General features: G+C 51.3%; 1 protein-coding gene across 3 annotated transcripts in view; it reads right to left on the bottom strand.

Annotated features, from left to right (window-relative positions):
- Window positions 1-20,610: 20,610 nt before the first annotated feature.
- The window catches only part of DYNC2I1 (dynein 2 intermediate chain 1), an 83,886-nt gene continuing 80,266 nt past the window's right edge, over window positions 20,611-24,230 (bottom strand). For all 3 annotated transcript variants that reach the window (XM_002715015.5, XM_070077208.1, XM_070077209.1), the window contains one exon: window positions 20,611-21,229. In XM_002715015.5, coding sequence (XP_002715061.2) covers window positions 21,031-21,229 — 199 coding nt within the window. In that variant the 3' untranslated portion in view covers window positions 20,611-21,030. The remainder of the gene's footprint in view (window positions 21,230-24,230) is intronic.

Consider the following 24,230-nt stretch of genomic DNA (forward strand, 5'->3'; position numbering starts at 1 on the left):
CCTCTCTCTCTCTCTGCCTCTCTCTCTCTTTCTGCCTCTCTCTCTGCCTCCCTCTCTCTCTCTCTGCCTCCCTATCTCTCTCTGCCTCCTTCCCTCTCTCTCTCTGCCTCTCTCTCTCTTTCTGCCTCTCTCTCTCTCTGCCTCCCTCTCTCTCTCTGCCTCCCTCTCTCTCTCTGCCTCCCTCTCTCTCTCTCTGCCTCTCTCTCTCTTTCTGCCTCTCTCTCTCTCTCTGCCTCCCTCTCTCTCTCTGCCTCCCTCTCTCTCTCTCTCTGCCTCTCTCTCTCTTTCTGCCTCTCTCTCTCTCTCTGCCTCCCTCTCTCTCTCTCTCTGCCTCCCTCTCTCTCTCTGCCTCTCTCTCTCTCTCTGCCTCTCTCTCTCTCTCTCTGACTCTCTCTCTCTCTCTCTCTCTGCCTTTCCTCTCTGTAACTCTTTCAAATAAATTTAAAAATTTTTTAAAAAGAATGAAGAGAGGATTGTCCCGTGTCCGGGGCCAATTAGCTCAGCTGTGAGCAGCTCTGCTCGTCCAGCTCAGACTGAAATCTCGGTGTGGACCAGCAGGAGTGCAGGTGCAGGTGCACAGCTCACCTGTGCAAACCCACCAACACTCTGGACAGGCGGCTCAGAGGGGACGGCTGCAGAGAATGAGCCATGCGTAGGGGAGAGCATCATGGGGATACTGCGGCACACCAGGCATGTGAAGGGGTTTTGTTCTAGGAAAGATGCTTCCACCGTGACTGATGGTGCCCCCAGAGGTACTGACGACCTCCTTCCCGAGAGGAGACCTGACATTTCAATACACCTCTCCAGTGCATCCTAAGGGACACACATTCAATGACCAGACTCTTCGTACTCAACCCATCTTCTAAGATCATCCCAAAACACCAGCCAGCACACAAGAACTTAATCTCCTATTAGAATAGGGGACATTAGCAACACAAAACAACTCCCCTCCTCTTAAGTGAGAGAAGGCTGCCTGAAGACCTAAGAGGTAGGTGGAGCTTTTTTCCCAGGCTTTGGAGGAGAGCCAGGACAGGGTATTGTTGGTCAGTGACCACTTCTCACAAAGATGGGCCAAAACCTACCTCTAATAACAACCCATATAAGAAATGGGGTGTTGGGGCCGGCGCCGTGGCTCACTTGGTTAATCTTCCGCCTGCAGTGCCGGCATCCCATATGGACGCCGGGTTCTAGTCCTGGCTGCTCCTCTTCCAGTCTAGCTCTCTGCTGTGTCCCGGGAGTGCAGTGGAGGATGGCCCAAGTGCTTGGGCCCTGCACCCGCATGGGAGACCAGGAGGAAGCACCTGGCTCCTGGCTTCGGATCAGCACAGTGCGCCGGCCATAGTGACCATTTGAGGGGTGAACCAACGGAAGGAAGACCTTTCTCTCTGTCTCTCTCTCACTGTCTATAACTCTACCTGTCAAATAATAATAATAAATAAAAAAGAAAGGGGGAGCTGAATTTCACACCATTAACAGATGCACTATGCGTGTCGTGGTTTTTGTTTCATTTTGGAATCTGAGAGTCAGCCTGAACTCCCATCTGCTGGTTCACTCTCCAAACGCCTGCAACAGCCAGGGCAGGACCAGACCAAAACTGGGAGCTGGGAGCTCAGTCCACGTGACCAGAGCCCAACTCCCTGAGCCATCCCTGTTGCTTCCAGGATGCTCAGCGGCAGAAAGCACCTGAGAGCAGAGCTGGCACTCAAAGGCAAGCGCTGCCATGTGGCTCAGTACGCCCCAGCGGTGTCTCCACCCCAAGGCCGAAGGCCTGCCCCGCATGCCCTGCTGTTACAAATGGATACACCCTGCTCTTCATACGTATCCAGTGAGCAGCCAGCATTGAGACAATGGGTTAAGCTGCTGCTTGTGAGCCTGGCATGCCGTCATTGGAGCACCAGTTCAAGTCCTGGCTGCTCCATTTCCAATCCAGCTTCCTGCTAATGTGCCTGGGAAAGCAGTGGATTATAGAGCAAGCACCTGCGCACCTGCACCCACGTGGGAGACTCAGATGAAGTTCCAGGCTCCTGGATTCAGACCGGCCTTGCTATGGCCATTGCAACCATTTAGGGAGTAAAGCAGTGAATGGAAGATCTGTCTCTATCTCTGGCTCTCCCTCTTTCTGTGCCACTCTGCTTTTTATTTATTTATTTTAAAGATTTACTGATGTATTTGAAAGGCAGAGTTACAGCAAAGCAGAGGCACAGAGAGAGAGAGAAAGAGATCCCATCCACTGGTTCACTCCCCAAATGGCTACAACAGCTGGAGCTGGGCCAATCCAAAGGTAGGAACCAGGAGTTTTGTCCAGGTCTCCCACGTGGGTGCAGGAGCCCAAGGACTTGGGCCATCCTCTACTGCTGTCTCAGGCCATAGCAGGGAGCTGGATCAGAAATGGAGCAGCCGGGACTTGAACCAGCGCCCAGGTGGCCTGCTGGCACCGCAGGTGGTGGCTTTACCTGCTTTGCCTCAGCACCGGCCCCATCACTCTGTTTTTTAAAGCATCATGTTTTAAACATACTTGATAAATACTTTTATCTAAGTACAATTATGAGCAAAAATCATATAATCTCACAGTCTTTAAATAATACCAGCTTATTTAAGGGAATTATTTTATTCTAATGACTGTAAGTAAACAATCTAGATGAATTCATAGAGATTGGGTCAGTTCGTTTTACCTCAGTTTAAGAAAATCTTTAATGAGCCACTTAGGAAAGTATGTTGTGACCACCGCAGATACTAAGAAATACCTTGATGGCCCGTCTATGACCTCAGGAAGCCCATGTCCTACCAGGTCATTAAAATAGCATTCTTTTTTTTTTTTTTTTTTTTTACAGGCAGAGTTAGAGACAGAGAGAAAGGTCTTCCTTCTGCTGGTTCACCCCCCAAGTGGCTGCTACAGCCGATCCAAAGGCAGGAGCCAGGTGCTTCTCCTGGTCTCCCATGGGGTGCAGGGCCCAAGCACTTGGGCCATCCTCCACTGCACTCCCTGGCCACAGCAGAGAGCTGGCCTGGAAGAGGGGCAACCAGGACAGAATCCAGCGCCCCGACCGGGACTAGAACCCGGTGTGCTGGCGCCGCTAGGTGGAGGATTAGCCTATTGAGCCGCGGCGCTGGCTACTGGTCATGTACCTTTAACATCCCACATCCACTGTCACGTCACAACACGAGCTCTGTAAACACCTGCAGTACAGACTGTTGGGACCCCCAAATACACTGCTGATGTGATTACATCAGCTGAAGGGATGTACACAGAACCAAAGCCAAAGCATCTACCCAAATGGCAATCTACGCCTCATCTAAGCAAGAACGTAGTCCCCTGTGAAAGCTACTCCAAGAAATTAAAAGCAGCAACTGCCACAGCAGATGCACAGACATCAACACAGGGACCCAAGCAGCTGTGAAAACAAGGAATCATGATTCAGGCTGGTGCCGCGGCTCACTAGGCTAATCCTCCGCCTTGCGGCGCCCGCACACCGGGTTCTAGTCCCGGTCGGGGGGCTGGATTCTATCCTGGTTGCCTCTCTTCCAGGCCAGCTCTCTGCTGTGGCCAGGGAGTGCAGTGGAGGATGGCCCAAGTGCTTGGGCCCTGCACCCCATGGGAGACCAGGAGAAGCACCTGGCTCCTGCCTTTGGATCAGCGCCATGCCCCGGCCACGGCAGCCATTGGAGGGTGAACCAACGACAAAGGAAGACCTTTCTCTCTGTCTCTCTCACTGTCCACTCTGCCTGTCAAAAAACAAACAAAAAAACAAACAAACAAACATACCATGATTTCTCCAAAGGAATACAACAATTTCTGGCAACAGACCCTAACATAAAGGAAACAATGAAATGCCTAAAATGAATTAAAATTAATGACCCTAAGGAAACTGAGGGAGATGTTAGAGAATACAGATAATTGAACAAAGTGAAGAAAACAATTTATGACCCGAATGACAAGTTCAACAGAGGCAGAAATCACTAAAAAAGACCAAAAATATTTTAATGTGGAAAAAAGTCAATTAATGAAATAAAAAGAACAATGGAGAACTTTTCCAAAAAACTAAAGAATTTCTGAACTCGAAGACAGGTTTTTGTTTTGTTTTGTTTTGTTTTGTTTTTTTACAGGCAGAGTGGACAGTGAGAGGGAGAGACAGAGAGAAAGGTCTTCCTTTGCCATTGGTTCACCCTCCAATGGCTCTGCGGCTGGCACACCGCGCTGATCCGATGGCAGGAGCCAGGTGCTTCTCCTGGTCTCCCATGGGGTGCAGGGCCCAAGCACCTGGGCCATCCTCCACTGCACTCCCTGGCCACAGCAGAGAGCTGGCCTGGAAGAGGGGCAACCGGGACAGAATCCAGCGCCCCGACCAGGACTAGAACCTGGTGTGCCGGCGCCGCAAGGCGGAGGATTAGCCTAGTGAGCCGCAGCGCCGGCCGAAGACAGGTCTTTTTAATTAACCCAGTCAGAAAAATAGAAAAGAATTTTAAAACCTGTGAGACTAATGGGCCATCATTAAGCACTTTTTTTTTTTCATAAATTATGGGGTTCCCAAAGGAGAAGAGACTGGAACAGGCACTGACAACCTATGTAATGCAGTACTAGCTGAAAACTGCCCAAGAGGGCTATGGATATTTAAGTCCAGGAAGTTAAAAGACTCCCTGTAGGTCAACGAAAGGAAGACTTTCTCCAAAGCACATTGTAGTCAACACATCAGAAGTCAAAGAGAATTCTCAAAACAGCAAGAGTCAAGTGTCCACTCACAAGTAAAGGAATCCAAATTCAACTAACAGTAGATTTCCTAGAAGAAAACTTAGAGACTGAAAGAAAGAAAAAAAAAACCCTGCCAGCCAAGAACAGTGTATCCAGCAGAGTTACCTTTCAGAAATGAACTACAGGGGTCAGGTAGTGGGTAGAGCAGCCACCTGTGCTGCCAGGAGCTTCTTCCAGGTCTCCCACATGGGTGCAGGGGCCCAGGCTCCAGGGTCATCCTCTGCTGCTTTCCCAGGCACATTAGCAGGGAGCTGGGTTTGTGGAGCACCCAGGACTTGAATTGGCATCCATAGGAGATGCTGGCATGGCGGGCAATGGCTTTACCTGCTACACCACAACACTGGCCCCAATAAATCCTTTTTTTTTTTTAAAAAAAGAAATGAATAAAGGCTAAATAGTCTTTCCTGAATGACTAAAATATGAAGCAATGCATCACCACTAGACTGGTCTTAACAAGAAATGCTTAAGGCAGTTTTCATGTGGATATGAATGGAGGATAACTACTTTCCTGCAAAAAAAAAAAAAATAGGAAAAATACTAAAACTTAGTGGGAAAAGAGACACACAAATGAAAAAGGAAAAGAATGGAAACAGTACCACAGAAAACCACCACACAACGAAAACAGATAAGGAGAGAGGCAGGAAAGAACAAAGTATATACAAAATGACCAGGCATGACCATAAAACATTAACAAAATGGCAGCAAAAAGTTCTTATTAATTAGGTTAAATTTCCTAATCAAAAGATATAAACTGGAAAATTAATAGAAATGAGATCCAACTACAAGCTGTACATAAGAAACTCACTTTATGGGGACTGCGTGTGGTGTGGTGGTCTAATCCTCCGCCTATGGCACCAGTATCCTATATGGGTACCAATTCTAGTCCCAGCTGCTCTTCTTCTGATCCAGCTCTCTGCTATGGCCTGGGAAGCAGCAGAAGATGGCCCAGGTGCTTGGGCCCCTGCCCATGCAGGAGACCTAGAAGAAGCTCCTGGCTTCAGATCAGGACAGCATTCCTTTGACTGACACATGCCGAACAGGTGCAAGGCCCTCCCCCCGGGCCCCACCTCTTAAAGGTCCCACAACATCTCCCAACACTGCCGCCCTGGGGCCCACGCTCCCAAGATGTGAACAGCATGCAAACCCTAGCAAGGCAGAAGTGCAAGTGACCAGCTGTAATGCAAGAAGTGCTAAGTAAAAGGGGACGATACGGTGTCGTGAGAGATGAGGAAGGCTTCAGAATGACAGTGTTTTATCTGCACGCCGAGGGATGAGCTTTGCATCGCAGTGCTAATGTCTCTCCTCCGAGTGGACGTCTTCGAGTGGAGGTCTGCCCAGGCCTGGTCCTGGCTGCAGCACGGGGCAGATGGAGACAAGGGATGAGCCAGCGCTGGGTGCCTTCTCCACCGTAGCTCCCGAAAGGCACTGCGGCCTTGTAAAACATCACAACATGGATTGTTTTCTTTGAATTGTCTTCAGATACTTTAATCCATTCAGTAAAGAAAAAAGACACATGGAGAGCCAAACATTTTCACCATCCTGCATTCATATGGAAGCAACAATGCCGATAAAATTACCTTTGCAAAACAGTCATTCAGAGACTCATTCAAGAAATGTGTATTGAACACCCTGCTCCACATTTATTTATTGGAGGGTTGGGGCTTTGACAGTGAATGAGGCCAACAAGCCCCCTGCTCCCTGGAGCCTCTATTCCAGCCCACAGACGACAATCCCGCTCCGTGGGGAATAAAGGGCACGATGCCTGCAGAGCAGCTGTCGCGGCCACCTCCAGCAGAGCAAGCGGTGCCTAGTGGCCTTGTGTGGCCAAAGATCTCAGCTGCACGCCACAGAGCCCACGCTGGGCGTTTAAAGCAGGAAGCAAAGCTGGCTTTTTATATTGTATTTTGCTTTATAGCTGACACACAGGGAATCGTACATTTGTCTGGGGTACCATGCAACGCTTCCACATCCGGGTAAACACATCCATCTCCCCAAAACGAGAGGCCCTGGCAACTGTGTTGGGTTTATGATAAGCTTGGAGAAACACGCTGTGGTGTAGCTTCCCAGACCAACTCCAGGAGATGGGCGCAAGGGATAGCCTGCAGGAAGGTCCTGCCTGGGGGACCCCACACCAGCCACAACCACATGGCTCCTGGCTGCAGCCTGGCCTAGCCCCAGCTGTTGTGGCCATCTGGGGAGTGAAACTGTGATGGAAGATCTCTCTCCCTCTCTCGCTCGCTCGCTCTCCTGTTTCAAAATAAATAATTAATTTAAAATGTTTAAAAAACAAAACCACCACCACCCTGTCCCAGCAGAGGCACCAACTGAAGCTATGCCACTATGGCATCTTCTAAATGCTCCCAGTGACTTCAATCTGCAGCCTGAGTCTGAGAAGCGAGCTCCAGGCCCGTATATGACATGAAAATACACGCGTCCCTGTCCCTGACATCGAAAGCCCCGGTCCCAGGCGCCATCTGTTGAGTGAAGCACTGTTTAACTTGGCAGTGGGTGGGCAGAGCTACACAACCCTAGCCCCTCTTGAGTGGCACCTGTGAGCAGGAAGTAGGCATTCCACACGTCTCCGCTGTGATGGGGACCTGCTCCTGGGCGGCTGGCATTGGTCAAGATCTCTAATTCCAGGCTAAAGAGCCAGCGAGCCTCGTGGGCTGTGGCCAAAAGTCGCACTCTCAGACAGCTTCATCTAGGCAAAGTGAACATTTGACTAGATGTCTGACTCTTGTGTCTGTTTTCACATACTTGATTCCAAACATCAGCAGGGAGGAAAAGGGGCTTATTTTTAAATCCTTTAACATGTCAACAGATGTCAGGGAAATACTATTTATTTCCATTTGACAGAGTAAACTGAGGCAGAAAAGCACTTATCCTAAATCACATACGCGCTTAGCCTTCGAACAGTCTACCCTCTGACGATGCTGCCTGCCAGGTGCCGGGCTAGGAACCCTGGGAAGCACGTGGATCACAGGTGGGAGCCATCACTCGCACCTGTTCGCTGTGTAAGACTGCAGTGGTCCCCGACCTCCCAGGAGGCGGCAGCCTGTCCTACCCGCTCAGCTTCCAGGCTGTTAAACAGGCTCTGAGCAATGCACAAAACCCAGCCAACTGTTCCTGTTTCCTACTCCCGAAAACAAAAACCATGCTCTCCCTAATTTTATGCCACACTTTTCTTCGGAAGTGAAGTTGGCTCAAGGAAAGCATAGAAGGACCTCCCAGAGAGTGATGTAGGCAAAGAGGCAGACAGCAGGAGGATCTGAGGGAGGTGGCCAGCCCCACCCCGCAGCCCCAGCTGCACCAGAGCCCCCCCACCCCACCCCATCCCTCCCTGCAGTGGAAACCCGCAGCTTCCATGAAACTCCGACTCCATTTGGAGGGCGTACTTTTATTTCGTATGCAAATAAATCTTGCTTCTCTGCTGGCTTTTACCTACCTCTCATCTTCAAATTCTTTCTTGTGTTGAAGAGAACCTGGACCCAGCTTGCCGCTGGCAGCAGCACGGACTGGGAGGGATTAACCATGCAGAGAAAGGCGGCTGGTGTGCGCTCTCCGCAATCTGTCCTTTCTCCTCCTGCCTCTCTGTCCTGGAGCAGCACCTGCGGCCGAGCAGGTGGCTTCAGGCTTGCACTGTCCCCTGCAGCAGAGAGGAGAGGACGCATCCCAGCCTCAGGGAAGGTTGCTTCCTCCTGGTCCTCCTCACACAGTGCATAGCACACAGCTCTGGGGCTGCATTCTCACAGCTGACATGGATTCAGCCTTGGGAATTTAAGCCCAAGAGATTAAAAATAGGGTTTAAAAAGAGCCTGTTTTGGGGCCAGTGCTGTGGTGTAGAGGGTGAAGTCGTTGCCTGCAGTGCCAACATCCCATATGGACACCGGTTCAAGTCCTGGCTGCTCCACTTCCGATCCAGCTCTCTGCTGTGGCCTGGGAAAGCACTAGAAGATGGTCCAAGTCCTTGGGCCCCTACACCCACGTGGGAGACCTGGAAGAAGCTCCTGGATCTTGGCTTCGGACCAGCTCAGCTCCGGCCGTTGCGGCCAATTGGGGAGTGAACCAGTGGATGGAAGACCGACCTCTCTCTCTCTGCCTCTGCCTCTGCCCCTCTGTAACTCTTTCACATAAAATAAATAAATCTTTAAGGGAAAAAAAACAAAGCCCGTGTCTGTCTGCATGGGCTGCCATAACAAAATACCACTGTGGGTAAACAACAGAGGTTGATTTCTCACCATTCCAGACTCTAGGAGCCCGAGGTCAAGGTGACAGCAAATACCGTGGCTTCTGAGGGTCCTTTCTCCATACCTGGTGCATTATGTGCTGGAAAGATGTGCGTGGGCCTACGTCCCACGGTCACTAACCCCATTCATGAGGTGGGGCCCTCCCCAAAGCACCACCTTTGTTGTCATCACCTTGGGGGTAAAGGTTCAGAGTATTAATTCTTGGGGGGGGGGGGACACATCATCCAGACCAGAGCAGCTTGGGGGGCTGCTGTTTGTGGCACAGCAGCTGGGCTTCTCTTGCAAAATCAGCATCCCCCATGAATGCCAGTTCAAGTCCCGGCTGCTCCACTTCTCTCTCTCTCTCTCTCTTTTTTTTTTTTTTTTTTTTGACAGGCAGAGTGGACAGTGAGAGAGAGAGAGAGAAAGGTCTTCCTTTTGCCGTTGGTTCACCCTCCAATGGCCGCCACGGTCAGCGCGCTGCGGCCAGCGCACCGCGCTGATCCGATGGCAGGAGCCAGGTGCTTCTCCTGGTCTCCCATGGGGTGCAGGGCCCAAGCACCTGGGCCATCCTCCACTGCACTCCCTGGCCACAGCAGAGAGCTGGCCTGGAAGAGGGGCAACCGGGACAGAATCCGGCGCCCCAACCGGGACTAGAACCCGGTGTGCCGGCGCCGCAGGCGGAGGATTAGCCTAGTGAGCCGCGGCGCCGGCCTCTGCTCCACTTCTAATCCAGCTTCCTGGATATGCAGAAGATGGCTGAAATACTTGGGCTCTTGTCCCACATGTGGGAGATCCAGATGGAATTCCTGGCTTCAGGCTGGCCGGCCAGCTGTTGCGGCCATTTAGGGAGTGAAGCAGAGGATGGAAGACTCGTTCTCTCTCTCTCTCTCGTCTCCCTCTCTGTTGCTCTTTCAACTAAATAAATCTTTTTTTCTTAAAAAAAAAAATGCAGCTTTGGCTTCATGACAAATAGGTGGTGCATTCCAATAATTTGAGGACATTGTCATTACAGCTAGCAGTTGAACTATAATACTTCAAAACTATTTTAACTTATTTGAAAGAGAGGTATAGACAGAGATCTTCCCACCCACTGGTTCACTCCCCTAAATGCCTGTAATAGCCAGGACTAAGCCAGGAGCCAAGAATTCAATGCAGGTCTCCCATTGTGAGTGGCAGGGACCCAACCCCTTGAAGCATCATCTGCTGCCTCCCAGTGTGTGCACTAGCAAGAAGCCAGAATGGAGAGCGGAGCCAAGACTCAAACTAAGCGCTCCACCGGGGAAGCAGGTGCCCCCAGCGGTGGCTCTCCCGCTGCCTGAACACCTGCCCCTCAAATGATTTCTCACGGTATCTTTGTAATCTCCTAGGGGTTGCTTCTGTTTGGAGGCTGCTGATCTGTGTGCTTGCCTTCCCACTCCCATGGCTTGCTTCCGGAGAAACCACCGTGTAACCCAGACAGTCCCCACAGGTCAGGACAGCTACACACTCACACTTCCCGCATCATCACGGCTCCCCCTCCCAGGCTCAGATACCGCAGGGCCACCCCCTCCTAGGTATCCGTCCTTAGCAGCCATACTTTTTTTCTTAACAGCAAGAACTCCCTGCGCTTAGAGAGGTGAAGTAGTCAGTCACCGCTGGACAAAAGACCTTGGCTTACTCAAAGCTATTGCTGTGTTGTGTGATGTGCGTAAGTTCTGTGAACTGTGATTCAGAGTCCACACAGCTCTCCTTTGTTAGGGAGAAGGTCCCAGGACCTGTCCACCCCCTCAGCAAACTGGACGACTTGTCCTGAAGTCCCTGTCCCATCACGTCTACATGGCCAATGTGGTCATTTGTAATGCCTGTCCTTATTGAGTGAGTGTTTGTTGTGAACGTCTTGGTGAATGAGAAACCTAAAATAACAGGCTAGGATTTCACCCAATTTGTGGGTTCTCAAGTAGTTCACTTCAATGCCTATCAAAAATAGACAACCTTCTAGAAAAATAAGTGATTTTGTTCCTTTGATCAAATGTATCCCTCCCCATGAAGAGGGGAAAGATTGGATTATTGTGGTGTTTTCAAAAGAGAGTTTTTATAATCTCATTGCTTCTTGCAAGTATGTTTGACTTTGCAATGTTCCCACAGGCCATGAACTGAAATGAAGTGAGGGCATGGAGGACTTGGGACCAGACAGGCCTTGGACATGGCTGCCCCCATGTGGTTGACCTTGTAATGTTTCATGCTACTTCCAAGATGCTGAACGCTGCCGTCTGCTCCCTGGTTTCTGTCCTGCACAAACACAAAGCGAGGGAACGAGTCTGTCACAGCTCCATTCAAGTTACCATTAGGGAAGGAGTGGCTGCTGGGCATGGGGTAACCACGAACCCTCAAGGCGCACACACCAGGGCCCTGGGGACACACGTGCCTGAAACCCATCAGGGTGCGGGGACCAACGCGGCCAGTCTCAGAGAGACGGACATCTGCAGAGACACACGGGGTGACCCGCTTCCATCTAAAATAACTCAAAAGCTGCCTGTGCGATGACAAGTTTCCCCTGTGACCTATGGCCAGGTACTGGCACGGGGGCGGAGTCCTGAGCATGTTTCCCGCTATGGTGCTGGCTGTTGGGTGGACACCTTTCCCGGCCACTTGTTGGCCTGTGCAGCCTCCACTCTGCAAGGTCATCAAAGTTTCCTTCTTTCTCAGAGTTCTACAGTCAGAGATGTTTTGTGATCCATATAGAAATGTGATCGCCACAGGGAAAAATCCAAAAGGCTCAAGCCCTCACAGTCTCATCCCAGGAAAGACGGGGCCCACGGTGCTCATTCCTACACCCTCACACATAATCCCTGCTTTAAAAAGGAGCTCGCTTGGCCTTGTAGGCCCCCGACAACAACAATCTCTTCCCTGTTTAGGAAGAGAAAGAACCTGCAAATAGGATTGGGTACCTTCAGACTCTAGCCAAGGATTAGGAACACAGAGAAAGAAGGGAACCTGCACAGAAGGCCAATTCCATGGTCCTACTTCATAGCTTCTGCTTGGTGAGTGCCACACTTAACTCAGAATGCAAAGTGTCCCCACTGGGACACATCCGCTTTTGCCAGGTTTGCAAGGCAGTCTGAGACTGCTCCAGCTCCTCCTCTCACCCATCACACCTCCCTGTGATGGAAAATTCACTTGAGCATCTAACAATGGGGTAAGAGGGGACTTTGAAATGCTGCAATGAACCCCATTTGCAATTTAGAGTTCTAATCTTCACCTTCATCAAAACCTAGGGGGAGGCCAGTGCCAAGGCTCACTAGGCCAATCCTCCACCTGCAGCCCTGGCACCCGGATTCTGTCCCGGTTGCCCCTCTTCCAGTCCAGCTCTCTGCTGTGGCCCGGGAAGGCAGTGGAGGATGGCCCAAGTGCTTGGGCCCTGCACCCGCATGGGAGACCAGGAAGAAGCACCTGGCTCCTGGCTTCAGATCAGTGCAGCGCTGGCCATAGCAGCCATTTGGGGGGTGAACCAACAGAAGGAAGACCTTTCTCTCTGTCTCTTTTTCTCTCACTATCTAACTCCGCCTGTCCAAAAAAAAGAAAAAAGAAAAAAGACCTAGGGGGATGCAACGGAGTTCTCAGATGCTGTTCCATTATAAGTAATTCTAGATGATGCATCACTGTGACTGGGGCATTATCAACTGAAGCAAACCAAAATACCTTGCTGAGCAATTCCAAATACTGAAACCCAAATTTCCCCTTGAGTAACAAGAGTCAATGCAAAAACAAACGAATATTTCTGTGGAACTACTGTGAATAACATCTGAGTATTCACAGATGCTAAAACATGGGAAGAAGTCCAAAGAAAAAGAGGAACAAATAATTTAAAATAAGTGTAATCCAAAATCCCAAAACCTACAAATGACACCATTCATTTAAGTGTTCTAGCGGTGCCACGGCTCACTTTGCTAATCCTCCACCTGCGGCGACAGCACCTTGGGTTCTAGTCCTGGTTGGGGCGTTGGATTCTGTCCCGGTTGCCCCTCTTCCACGCCAGCTCTCTGCTGTGGCCTGGGAGTGCAGTGGAGGATGGCCCAGGTGCTTGGGCCCTGCACCCCATGGGAGACCAGGAGAAGCACCTGGCTCCTGGCTTCAGATCAGCATGGTGCGCTGGCCGCAGCAGCCATTGGAGGGTGAACCAACGGCAAAGGAAGACCTTTCTCTCTGTCTCTCTCACTGTCCACTCTGCCTGTCAAAAAAAAAAAAAAAAAAGTGTTCTATGGCAGTTACCAAGCAGGCTGCGAATGAGAAACAGCCAGGATGGATTCATGAAGAACACGCGTACTCATCCCACTTATCCTTTCTGATGGGGTTGACACGTGAGAGAAAATGAACCGAACTCTGGTCATTTACTTAACAAAGACTGGGTACACACCTATCTGACTGAGGTGACCTGAAAAAGTTTATGACTAAAAAATAAAAATGGGGACCACAATTATGGGACAGCAAATTAAGCTGCTGCCTACAACACTGGTATCCCATATGAGTGCCAGTTCTAGTTCTGGCTGCTCCACCTCTGATCCAGTTCCCTGCTACTAAGCCTGGGAAGCCAGTGGAAGATGGCCCACATATTCCAGTCCTTGTTACCTACATGGGAGACCTGGATGGAGGTCTGGGCTCCTGGCTTTTCAGCCTTGCGCAGCCCCAGCCATCATAGCCATCTGAGGAGTGAACCAAAAGGAAAATTTCTCTGTTTCTCCCTCTCTCTCTAACTCCGCCTCTCAGATACATAAATCTTTACATATATATATATATATATTTAAAAACTCTCTCAATGTAACCTCCATGAAACTCAACAAATTTTTGTTAGCAATGATTACATCCATTCAGTTCACCCAAAAGAACTGAGGATCCTGGTTTTTGAACCATGTCCATGCAGTCTTTTTAATATTTCTAACTGAGGAAAACTGGATGGCCTTTCAGGAATTTTTTAAGAATCGGAAACAAACAGTAGTCTGAAAGATCCAGATCAGGGCTGTGTACTGAATGCCTGATGGCCTTCTCCTGAAACTCCTCCAAAACCCCCCTTGAAGAGAGGAAGGAGCAGGGGCATTTCTGTGGTGCAGGCTTCGCTGACTCGGGCACTTTTCTGCTAAAGTTTTTGCAAACTTTTGTCAAACTGCTCTTATTCTTTTTTTACAAAAAGATTTTATTTTATTTTATTTATTTGAAAGGCAGAGGCAGAGAGAGAGAGAGAGAGAGAGAGAGAGAGAGAGAGAGAGGAGTCTTCCATCTGCTGGTTCACTCCCCAAATGGCCGCAACTGCCGGAACTGGGCCGATCCGAAGCCAGGAGCCAGGAGCTTCTTGCAGGTCTCCCATGTGGGTGCAGGGGCCCAAGCACTTGGGCCATCTTCTACTGCTTTCCCAGACCACAGCAGAGAGCTGGATCGGAAGTAGAGCAGCCAGGACTCAAACTGGATGCCGGCACTGCAGACAGCAGCTTTAACCACTATGCCACAGTGCAGGCCCCCAAAAAGCTCTTCTAATAAGCACATATTATTGGTTCTTTGGCCCTACAGAAAGTCATCAAGCAAAATGCTTTGGGTATCCCAAAAAACTGTTACCATGCCCTTGGCTCTTGTTTAACTTCCATTCACTCTTCACAATCAGTGCTTTGGCTGTGTTTTGTCTTCACGGTTGTACCAGCCAAGCTGTATTTCATCTCCTGTTCCAATTCTTGCAAAGAATCATGCAAGACCTTGATCCCACTTGTTGAAAATTTCCACTGAAACTTCCGCTCTTGCCTGAGCGGATCTGGGAGCAACAGTTTGGCACCACTGGGCAGAGGGTTTAATTGTGCCTTTTAAATTTTCAGCCTTGTATAAGCTGAATCAAGTGAGATGTCTAGGGTATTGGTTACTGTTTCTGCTGTTAATCACAGGTCCTCTTCAATCAGGGCACAAACATTTTTTCTCTGCAAGTTGCTGTGGGTGGTCTCCCAGGGTGGGCTTTACTTCTCCCTCCTTAAAACAACTTGACCATTTGTAAGTTGATGACTTGTCTGGAGCAGTGTCTCCATAAGCTGTGCAAAGCATCCACGATGTCACCATCCTTCCTCCAGTCTTCACCGGCAATTCAATGTCTGCTCTTGCTTCAAAACTGTGGCAGAACTCATGTGGTTCTGACGTGTGTCCTTCTTAGAACCTCAAGCTAGAGCCACTTCAGACATGTATCGCAAGCTAGGACGAGTGTGTCTTGATGCAAACATGTTTTGAAACCCATGCAGACGCCGGCGCTGCGGCTCACTAGGCTAATCCTCCGCCTTGCGGCACTGGCACACCGGGTTCTAGTCCCGGTCGGGGCGCCGGATTCTGTCCCGGTTGCCCCTCTTCCAGGCCAGCTCTCTGCTGTGGCCAGGGAGTGCAGTGGAGGATGGCCCAAGTTCTTGGGCCCTGCACCCCATGGGAGACCAAGAGAAGTACCTGGCTCCTGCCTTTGGATCAGCGCGATGCGCCGGCCGCAGCACGCCGACCGCGGCAGCCATTGGAGGGTGAACCAATGGCAAAGGAAGACCTTTCTCTCTGTCTCTCTCTCTCACTGTCCACTCTGCCTGTCAAAAAAATAAATTAAAAAACAAACAAACAAACAAACAAAAACACAAAACAAAACAAACAAACAAAAAAAAAACAAAAAAACCATGCAGAGCTCTTCTGAAAAACACATTTTCCACAGTCTTCTTGAAGACCCTGTGTATATGCCAGGCACTGTGGAAGGTATGGGGATTCAGTGGCCAGTACGACAGAGTAAAGCCAACCCCCGAAAGATACTGTTGTCTTCATTAGGGATCATGGCAAAACTGTGTACACGGATGTCCACATGTATGTGTGTGCATGTCTACATGCCTGGAAAGTTCTAAAAGCACACACAACGCTGAGCCTCTGGACAGGATGGATGGGGAAGGGAAGGCCACAGGGGATACTATTCTGCTTCAATTGCTTTGTGTTTTTTTTTTTTTTCTTAAAAATTGTATTTGAAAGGCAGAGTGACAGAGAAAGGGAAATTAGAGGCAGATCTTCCATCTACTGCTTCACTTGTCAGATGGCTGCAACAGCCAGACGTGGGCCAGCAAAGAGCCAGTAACCAGGAATTCCACCGGGGTCTCCCACTTCGGTGGCAGAGGCCCAAGCACTTGCATCATCGGCTGCCTGCCCAGGAACATTAGCAGGGAGCTGGATCACCAGCACAGGAGCCAGGACTCAAACCAGCACTCTAACACGGGATGACGGTGTCTCAAGTGGCAGCTAAACCTGCTCTGTGCACAACGCTGGCCCCATGTCAACTGTCGTAACAAACGTACAATTTTTGATAATTTAAATCAGCGTGAGAGGGGCTGGAGCTGTAGCACAGCAGGTTAAGACTCTACCTGCGGTTAAGCCTCCATATGGGCACCAGTGCTGGTCCCTGCTTCTCCTCTTCCGATCCAGCTCTCTGCTGTGGCCTGGGAGAGCAGTAGAAGATGGCCCAAGTGCTTGGGCCCCTGCACCCACATGGGAGACCCGGAGGAAGCCCTTGGCTCCTGGCTTTGGATTACATAGCTCCAGCTGTTGCAGCCACTTGAGGAGTAAACCAGCAGATGGAAGACCTCTCTCTGTCTCTCCTTCTCTCTATCTGTAATTCTACCTCTCAAATAAATAAGTTATTTTAAAAAAAAAAATCAGTGTAAGAACAGAAGTAAAGGTTCCGGGGCTACTCAGGTGACTGGAAGGAGAGCATCTCAGAAGTTCAGAGAGCACAGTCCCACCCTGCAGGGAAGCGTGAGCAGTACCCAGAGCATCAGGGAGACGTGGGCAGTACCCAGAGCATCAGGAGACGTGGGCTGTACCCACAGCATCAGGAGACGTGGGCTGTACCCACAGCATCGGGGAGATGTGGGCTGTACCCACAGCATCAGGAGACATGGGCTGTACCCACAGCATCAGGAGACGTGGGCTGTACCCAGAGCATCGGGGAGACGTGGACTGTCCCCACAGCATCAGGGGAGACGTGGACTATACCCACAGCATCAGGGGAGACGTGGGCTGTACCCACAGCATCGGGGAGATGTGGGCAGTACCCAGATCATCGGGGAGATGTGGGCTATACCCACAACATCAGGAGACGTGGGCTATACACACAGCATCAGGGGAGACGTGGACTGTACCCACAGCATCAGGGAGACGTGGGCTGTACCCACAGCATCAGGGGAGATGTGGGCTGTACCCACAGCATCGGGGAGACGTGGGCAGTAACCACAGCATCAGGAGACGTGGTCTGTACCCACAGCATCAGGAGACGTGGTCTGTACCCACAGCATCGGGGAGACGTGGGTTGTACCCACAGCATCAGGAGACGTGGACTGTCACCACAGCATCAGGGAGACGTGGACTGTCCCCACAGCATCAGAGGAGACGTGGACTATACCCACAGCGTCAGGGGAGACGTGGGCTGTACCCACAGCATCGGGGAGATGTGGGCAGTACCCAGATCATCGGGGAGATGTGGGCTATACCCACAACATCAGGAGACGTGGGCTGTACCCACAGCATCAGGGGAGACGTGGACTGTACCCACAGCATCAGGGGAGATGTGGGCTGTACCCACAGCATCGGGGAGACGTGGGCAGTAACCACAGCATCAGGAGACGTGGACTGTCCCCACAGCATCAGGAGACGTGGGCAGTACCCACAGAATCAGGAGACGTGGACTGTCCCCACAGCATCAGGAGACGTAGGCTGTACCAACAGCATCAGGAGACGTGGACTGTACCCACAGCATCGGGGAAGATGTGGGCTGTACCCACAACATCAGGAGACGTGGGCTGTCCCCACAGCATCAGGAGACGTGGTCTGTACCCACAGCATCAGGAGATGTAGGCTGTACCCACAGCATCAGGAGACATGGGCTGTACCCACAGCATCAGGGGAGACGTGGGCAGTACCCACAGCATCGGGGAGACGTGGGCTGTCCCCACAGCATTGGGGAGACGTGGGCTGTCCCCACAGCATCAGGGGAGACGTGGGCTGTCCCCACAGCATCAGGGGAGACGCGGGATGTACCCACAGCATCAGGGGGACGTGGGCTGTACCCACAGAATCAGGGGAGACGTGGGCTGTACCCACAGCTTCAGGAGACGTGGGCTGTACCCACAGAATCAGGGGAGACGTGGGCTGTACCCACAGCATCGGGGAGACATGGGCTGTACCCACAGCATCAGGAGACGTGGACTGTCACCACAGCATCAGGAGACGTAGGCTGTACCCACAGCATCAGGAGACATGGGCTGTACCCACAGAATCAGCGGAGACGTGGGCTGTCCCCACAGAATCAGGGGAGACGTGGGCTGTACCCACAGCTTCAGGAGACGTGGGCTGTACCCACAGAATCAGGGGAGACGTGGGCTGTACCCACAGCTTCAGGAGACGTGGACTGTACCCACAGAATCAGGGGAGACGTGGGCTGTACCCACAGCTTCAGGAGACATGGGCTGTACCCACAGCATCGGGGAGACGTGGGCAGTAACCACAGCATCAGGAGACGTGGGCAGTACCCACAGCATCAGGAGACGTGGACTGTCCCCACAGCATCAGGAGACGTAGGCTGTACCCACAGCATCAGGAGACGTGGGCTGTACCCAGAGCATCGGGGAAGATGTGGGCTGTACCCACAATATCAGGAGACGTGGGCTGTCCCCACAGCATCAGGGGAGACGTGGGCTGTCCCCACAGCATCAGGAGACGTAGGCTGTACCCACAGCATCAGGAGACGTGGGCTGTACCCAGAGCATCGGGGAAGATGTGAGCTGTACCCACAATATCAGGAGACGTGGGCTGTCCCCACAGCATCAGGGGAGACGTGGGCTTTACCCACAGCATCAGGAGACGTGGGCTGTCCCCAGAGCATCGGGGAAGATGTGAGCTGTACCCACAATATCAGGAGACGTGGGCTGTCCCCACAGCATCAGGGGAGACGTGGGCTTTACCCACAGCATCAGGAGACGTGGGCTGTCCCCACAGCATCAGGAGACGTGGACTGTCACCACAGCATCAGGAGGCGTAGGCTGTACCCACAGCATCAGGAGACATGGGCTGTACCCACAGAATCAGGGGAGACGTGGGCTGTCCCCACAGCATCGGGGAGACGTGGGCTGTCCCCACAGCATCAGGGGAGACGTGGGCTGTCCCCACAGCATCAGGGGAGACGCGGGATGTACCCACAGCATCAGGGGGACGTGGGCTGTACCCACAGAATCAGGGGAGACGTGGGCTGTACCCACAGCTTCAGGAGACGTGGGCTGTACCCACAGAATCAGGGGAGACGTGGGCTGTACCCACAGCTTCAGGAGACGTGGACTGTACCCACAGAATCAGGGGAGACGTGGGCTGTACCCACAGCTTCAGGAGACATGGGCTGTACCCACAGCATCGGGGAGACGTGGGCAGTAACCACAGCATCAGGAGACGTGGGCAGTACCCACAGCATCAGGAGACGTGGACTGTCCCCACAGCATCAGGAGACGTAGGCTGTACCCACAGCATCAGGAGACGTGGGCTGTACCCATAGCATCGGGGAAGATGTGGGCTGTACCCACAATATCAGGAGACGTGGGCTGTCCCCACAGCATCAGGGGAGACGTGGGCTGTACCCACAGCATCAGGAGACGTGGACTGTCACCACAGCATCAGGAGATGTAGGCTGTACCCACAGCATCAGGAGACGTGGGCTGTACCCACAGCATCAGGGAGACGTGGGCTGTACCCACAGCATCAGGGGAGATGTGGGCTGTACCCACAGCATCAGGAGACGTGGGCTGTACACACAGCATCAGGGGAGACGTGGACTGTACCCACAGCATCAGGGGAGACGTGGGCTGTACCCACAGCATCAGGGGAGATATGGGCTGTACCCACAGCTTCAGGAGATGTGGGCTGTACCCACAGCATCCAGGAGATGTGGTCTGTCCCCACAGCATCGGGAGACGTGGGCTGTCCCCACAGCATCGGGGTTACGTGGGCAGTGGCCTCTCAGATCCCTCCAGCTCTAGGACTCTCCAGGTCCAGCCGGGTAAGTGGAGACGATCCTCTGAGGCAGTGAGGGGATGTAAACACGCCTGTCTGTACCCTCACAGACCCATCAAGAGAAGCGCAGGAGGTATCCTCACAGCAGCGCTCCTGGCTTTCCTGTGATCGCACCCGGAATTCCCCGACCCCGTGCATGTGTCCCTGCAAAGCTCCTAGGCTGGAAGTGAAATTCCCCCAAGGGCAGTACCAAGAGTGGGGTCCTCTGTGAAGCACAGCTCCCACGACAGATCAGTGGTCTTCCAGGAGGCTGAAGCAGTGTCCTGCGCACTTCTGCTCTTCCAGCTCCTGCCTTGCGAGGACACAGCAACAACGGACCCTCCTGGACGCAGACCCTGCCCATGTGTCGCTAGTGGACTTCAGCTTCCACAACTGTGAGAATTTCCACTCCTACAGATCACCTAGCCCCAGGCATGTTGCTATAAAAGCACCATCGATTCATATATTCAATTACAAGATTCAAGAGGATTTCTTTACCCGTAGTACTTCTATAGAAGACAATTTTTAATACTAATGCATTGTAAAAAATGTGTCTGAGCACTCTAATGAGAAATAATGCGATCATGGAATCATGCCTTTTAATGTAGACACACATATATATATATCATTCTATGAACAATTAAGAAAATAGCTCATTAAAACACATTTTCATCATGGTGGACTGTTTAGAAATCCAGTAATGTGCCAGCATTAAATCTGTTCTAAAATTCACTAGAAATATTGTCAGAACAGCACACACTGGACATGACTGTATTTCCTTTGAAATTTCGTATACACTATGATGTTCATTTGTTTCTGTTCAAAAATAGCAATTTATTTATGGGGAATATCAAAGCAACATTCTTGTGAAGTAAATTATGTACAGAATATACAGGGTCCATATACAGAAATACACATGCACACAGATGTAAAATTATCCACCTTATAATTTTGTCTCTTAAATTTGGGTCATTACATAAACACGTCCTGTCAACAACACTGTTAGATCTGTAATCTTCCTTTTTTCCACACGGTTTCCTGTAAAAGCAGACGCAGCCGGCCAGGCTCGTCCTCCTCTGGGGTTGTCCACTGCCTCTTCAAGTACTGAACGTCAATGGTGCCGGAGGCCCTGGCCAGCACCAGGGCCAAGAAGCTGCTGCTGGCCTTCTCCGGCTCCCCCATGACGGCCATGGCCACCAGCCTGCGGGCGAGAAGGGGCATAAACAGAGAAGTTGGTGCACGTGTGTGAGACTTCCTGTTCCTTCCGAGTCTCCCACAAATCCATCTTGCAAAGGGAGGGTGAAATGGGAGAGAAATAAAAAAGGGCAACAGTCAAAATGAAAAGTGAGACCAGAAATAAAATGTGAAAATCTACAGAGAGTGTATTTCTGCACCTTAGACCTCTACGGGGCCGCTGACTTGACGAAGTGACTGATGAGCACGTGTTACCCCAGGCAGGCCGGGAACTCTGCAGCAGCCTCACGCAGGTGGGAGGACGCTCTCAATGTGCCTCCTCTCTGCTCAGCTCAAGAGTGACCTCGGCAGGTCTTGCCCAACCCCAGAGCCTCGGACAGCTGCGTCCCTGACGTGGGGCCCCAGCATGAGGTTTCCTGGTGCCTCGTCCTTGGTCTCCTCACTGCCTCCCCAGAGGAGACGGCCAGCAGCTCAGTGTCAGTGCTCAGAAATCTGCATCTACAGCCGAGGCCACCCGCTGACCGCTGGTCACCTCCTTCATCCATCCATCAAGTGCCCGTGCAAGAGACCTAGGGCTGGGCCAACACCTCTGTCTCCTCCCACAGGACATCCCCACCGTGAGATCATCCCCACTGCCCATCCTGAATCTTATTCCCTCCCCACAGCTGACAGACTTGAAACACACACGCAGTGTTTGTGCTGCCCCCACTTAAATCCCATCCTGCTGCCCGCAGGAAAGCATTCAGTCTTCCAGAAGGCCTCCGCCAGCCTGCGCTGGCCCAGAACCTCTACAAATCCAGCTCTCCCCACCCTCCCTCCTTCCCCGCTCCAGGCACCTGCAGCTTGGGGACTGGCTTCCTCTCCCAGTGCCTCAGAGACTCCTCCTATCCAGCTTTGTCCAGCACACTCCCATCTATCAGTGCCATCACCTGGAGAAATCTCCCAGGACCCCCTGACTGCAGCACATCTGGGTCAGCCCCCCGCCCCCCCCCCCAGGACTCCCACAGCACCCCAGGAATGTCTCAGTCACAGCCTGAATCATCGGGTTTAACCTAGCGCCTTCCTCAACATGGCCCCTCCCCCTTGTCTTACTCCCTAGTGATCAGCAGCCAGGGTCTGGCACTACACAGTGCTGCACCGTTTCAGTGGGGCACATGACTGGAAGCAGGACACACTGAGCTCTCACCAGCAGGCAGCAGAGGGCTAGAACGAATCCCCCTTGTGTGGCCCAACAGCTCTGTCTACTAACATGAAGTAAATGCTGTCTCTGTAATCCAAATACCCAGGGCAGCCAGACTCCCATGGTATGAGCCCTCAGAGCACACGGACAGGAGCCTCTGCTGTCACCATAGCATTCCCTAGCACATGGGTGGCCAAGGCGAAGCCAGAGTTGCACTGGGGGAACCCACCTGAGCACTCAGAGAAATGCACTTGGGGCTTGACAATGTGCCTCTGAAGTGTTCACTGAACAGCCACCAGGAGCTCTTGCTAGAGAGAAGTTACAGCATTACGAGGAACAAGGGCAGGTGTAAGAACTAATTCCTCGCAAGAACACAACAGGGGCAGACCATGACAAGTCATTAGAACTTACACTGTTTAACATTTCAGTATTGCTGTTTGATCAGTCATGTAAAATACAGGTAGAGTTTAACTGCCACAGACCTGGAAACATCAAGAATGGATGACACTCTGACCTCAGAATCAGCCCTTAAGGCATTCGGATGTGGCTAAAAAGCCCATGAGAGCAATGCAGGCATGGAAAGCCAAGACACTGTGGCAAAAATTATCCTATATGAAAGATCTTGGTGAGTGAGACCCCAGTGGAAAGAAGGGGCCATCAAAGAAGGAGGTACTGGGCCGGCGCCGCGGCTCACTAGGCTAATCCTCCGCCTAGCGGCGCCGGCACACCGGGTTCTAGTCCCGGTCGGGGCGCCGGATTCTGTCCCGGTTGCCCCTCTTCCAGGCCAGCCCTCTGCTGTGGCCAGGGAGTGCAGTGGAGGATGGCCCAGGTGCTTGGGCCCCGCACCCCATGGGAGACCAGGAAAAGCACCTGGCTCCTGGCTCCTGCCATCGGATCAGCGCGGTGCGCCGGCCGCAGCGCGCCGGCCGCGGCGGCCATTGGAGGGTGAACCAACGGCAAAGGAAGACCTTTCTCTCTGTCTCTCTCTCTCACTGTCCACTCTGCCTGTCAAAAAAAAAATAAATAAATAAATAAATAAATAAAAAAAAAAAGAAGGAGGTACTGTTCTCTGAAAGGAGGAGAGAACTTCTAGTTTCCTTATGGCCCTAAATACTGACGGAGTTTGTGGACTCAAGAGGCTTCCATAGTTTTCTTGGCAGCTCATGTCAAGAGCCTTGGGTGATCACTGATGTCATAAATAATAGTGTCAATTGTTCAATCAACAACAGGAGTCACTGTGCACTTACTTTCCATGTAGGACCTCTGTCCTTAATGAGTTGCACTATGAGAATTAACTGTAAAACTAGTCTTCAAACAGTACTTTATACTTTGTATGTCTGTGTGTTTGCAAACTGTTGAAATCTTTACTTAGTATAGATTAGTCTTCTGTATATAAAGATAATTAAAAATGAATCTTAATGAAAAATGCGATGGGAGAGGGAGTAAGAGGTGGAATGGGAGTAGGTGAGGGAGGGTGGGTATGGGGGGTAAAACCACTGTATTCCCAAAGTTGAATCTATGAAAATTGTATTCACCAAACAAAAGCTTAAAAAAAATTAGAATGGATGATAATCCTAAAAGGTATCCCTGGAATAAGGACTGGAGGAGTGGGGTGAGGAACAGAATGTAGTTCATTGATAAACTATCTCTATAAATGTTTTTTTAAACACTACCATTGGGGAATTAGTGCTATCATTGGAGAATTTTTTGAAATATCTTCAAGATTTGAGTTGGACAGAATCAGGGAAGCAGGGCAAAATATGAAAACCAAAGCCTAGGTTTAACATTTGTTTGCCAAACCGATTACAACAGCTCCTGGGCTGGCCCC

Source organism: Oryctolagus cuniculus, chromosome 7, assembly GCF_964237555.1.
Source record: "Oryctolagus cuniculus chromosome 7, mOryCun1.1, whole genome shotgun sequence".
Lineage (NCBI taxonomy): Eukaryota > Metazoa > Chordata > Mammalia > Lagomorpha > Leporidae > Oryctolagus > Oryctolagus cuniculus.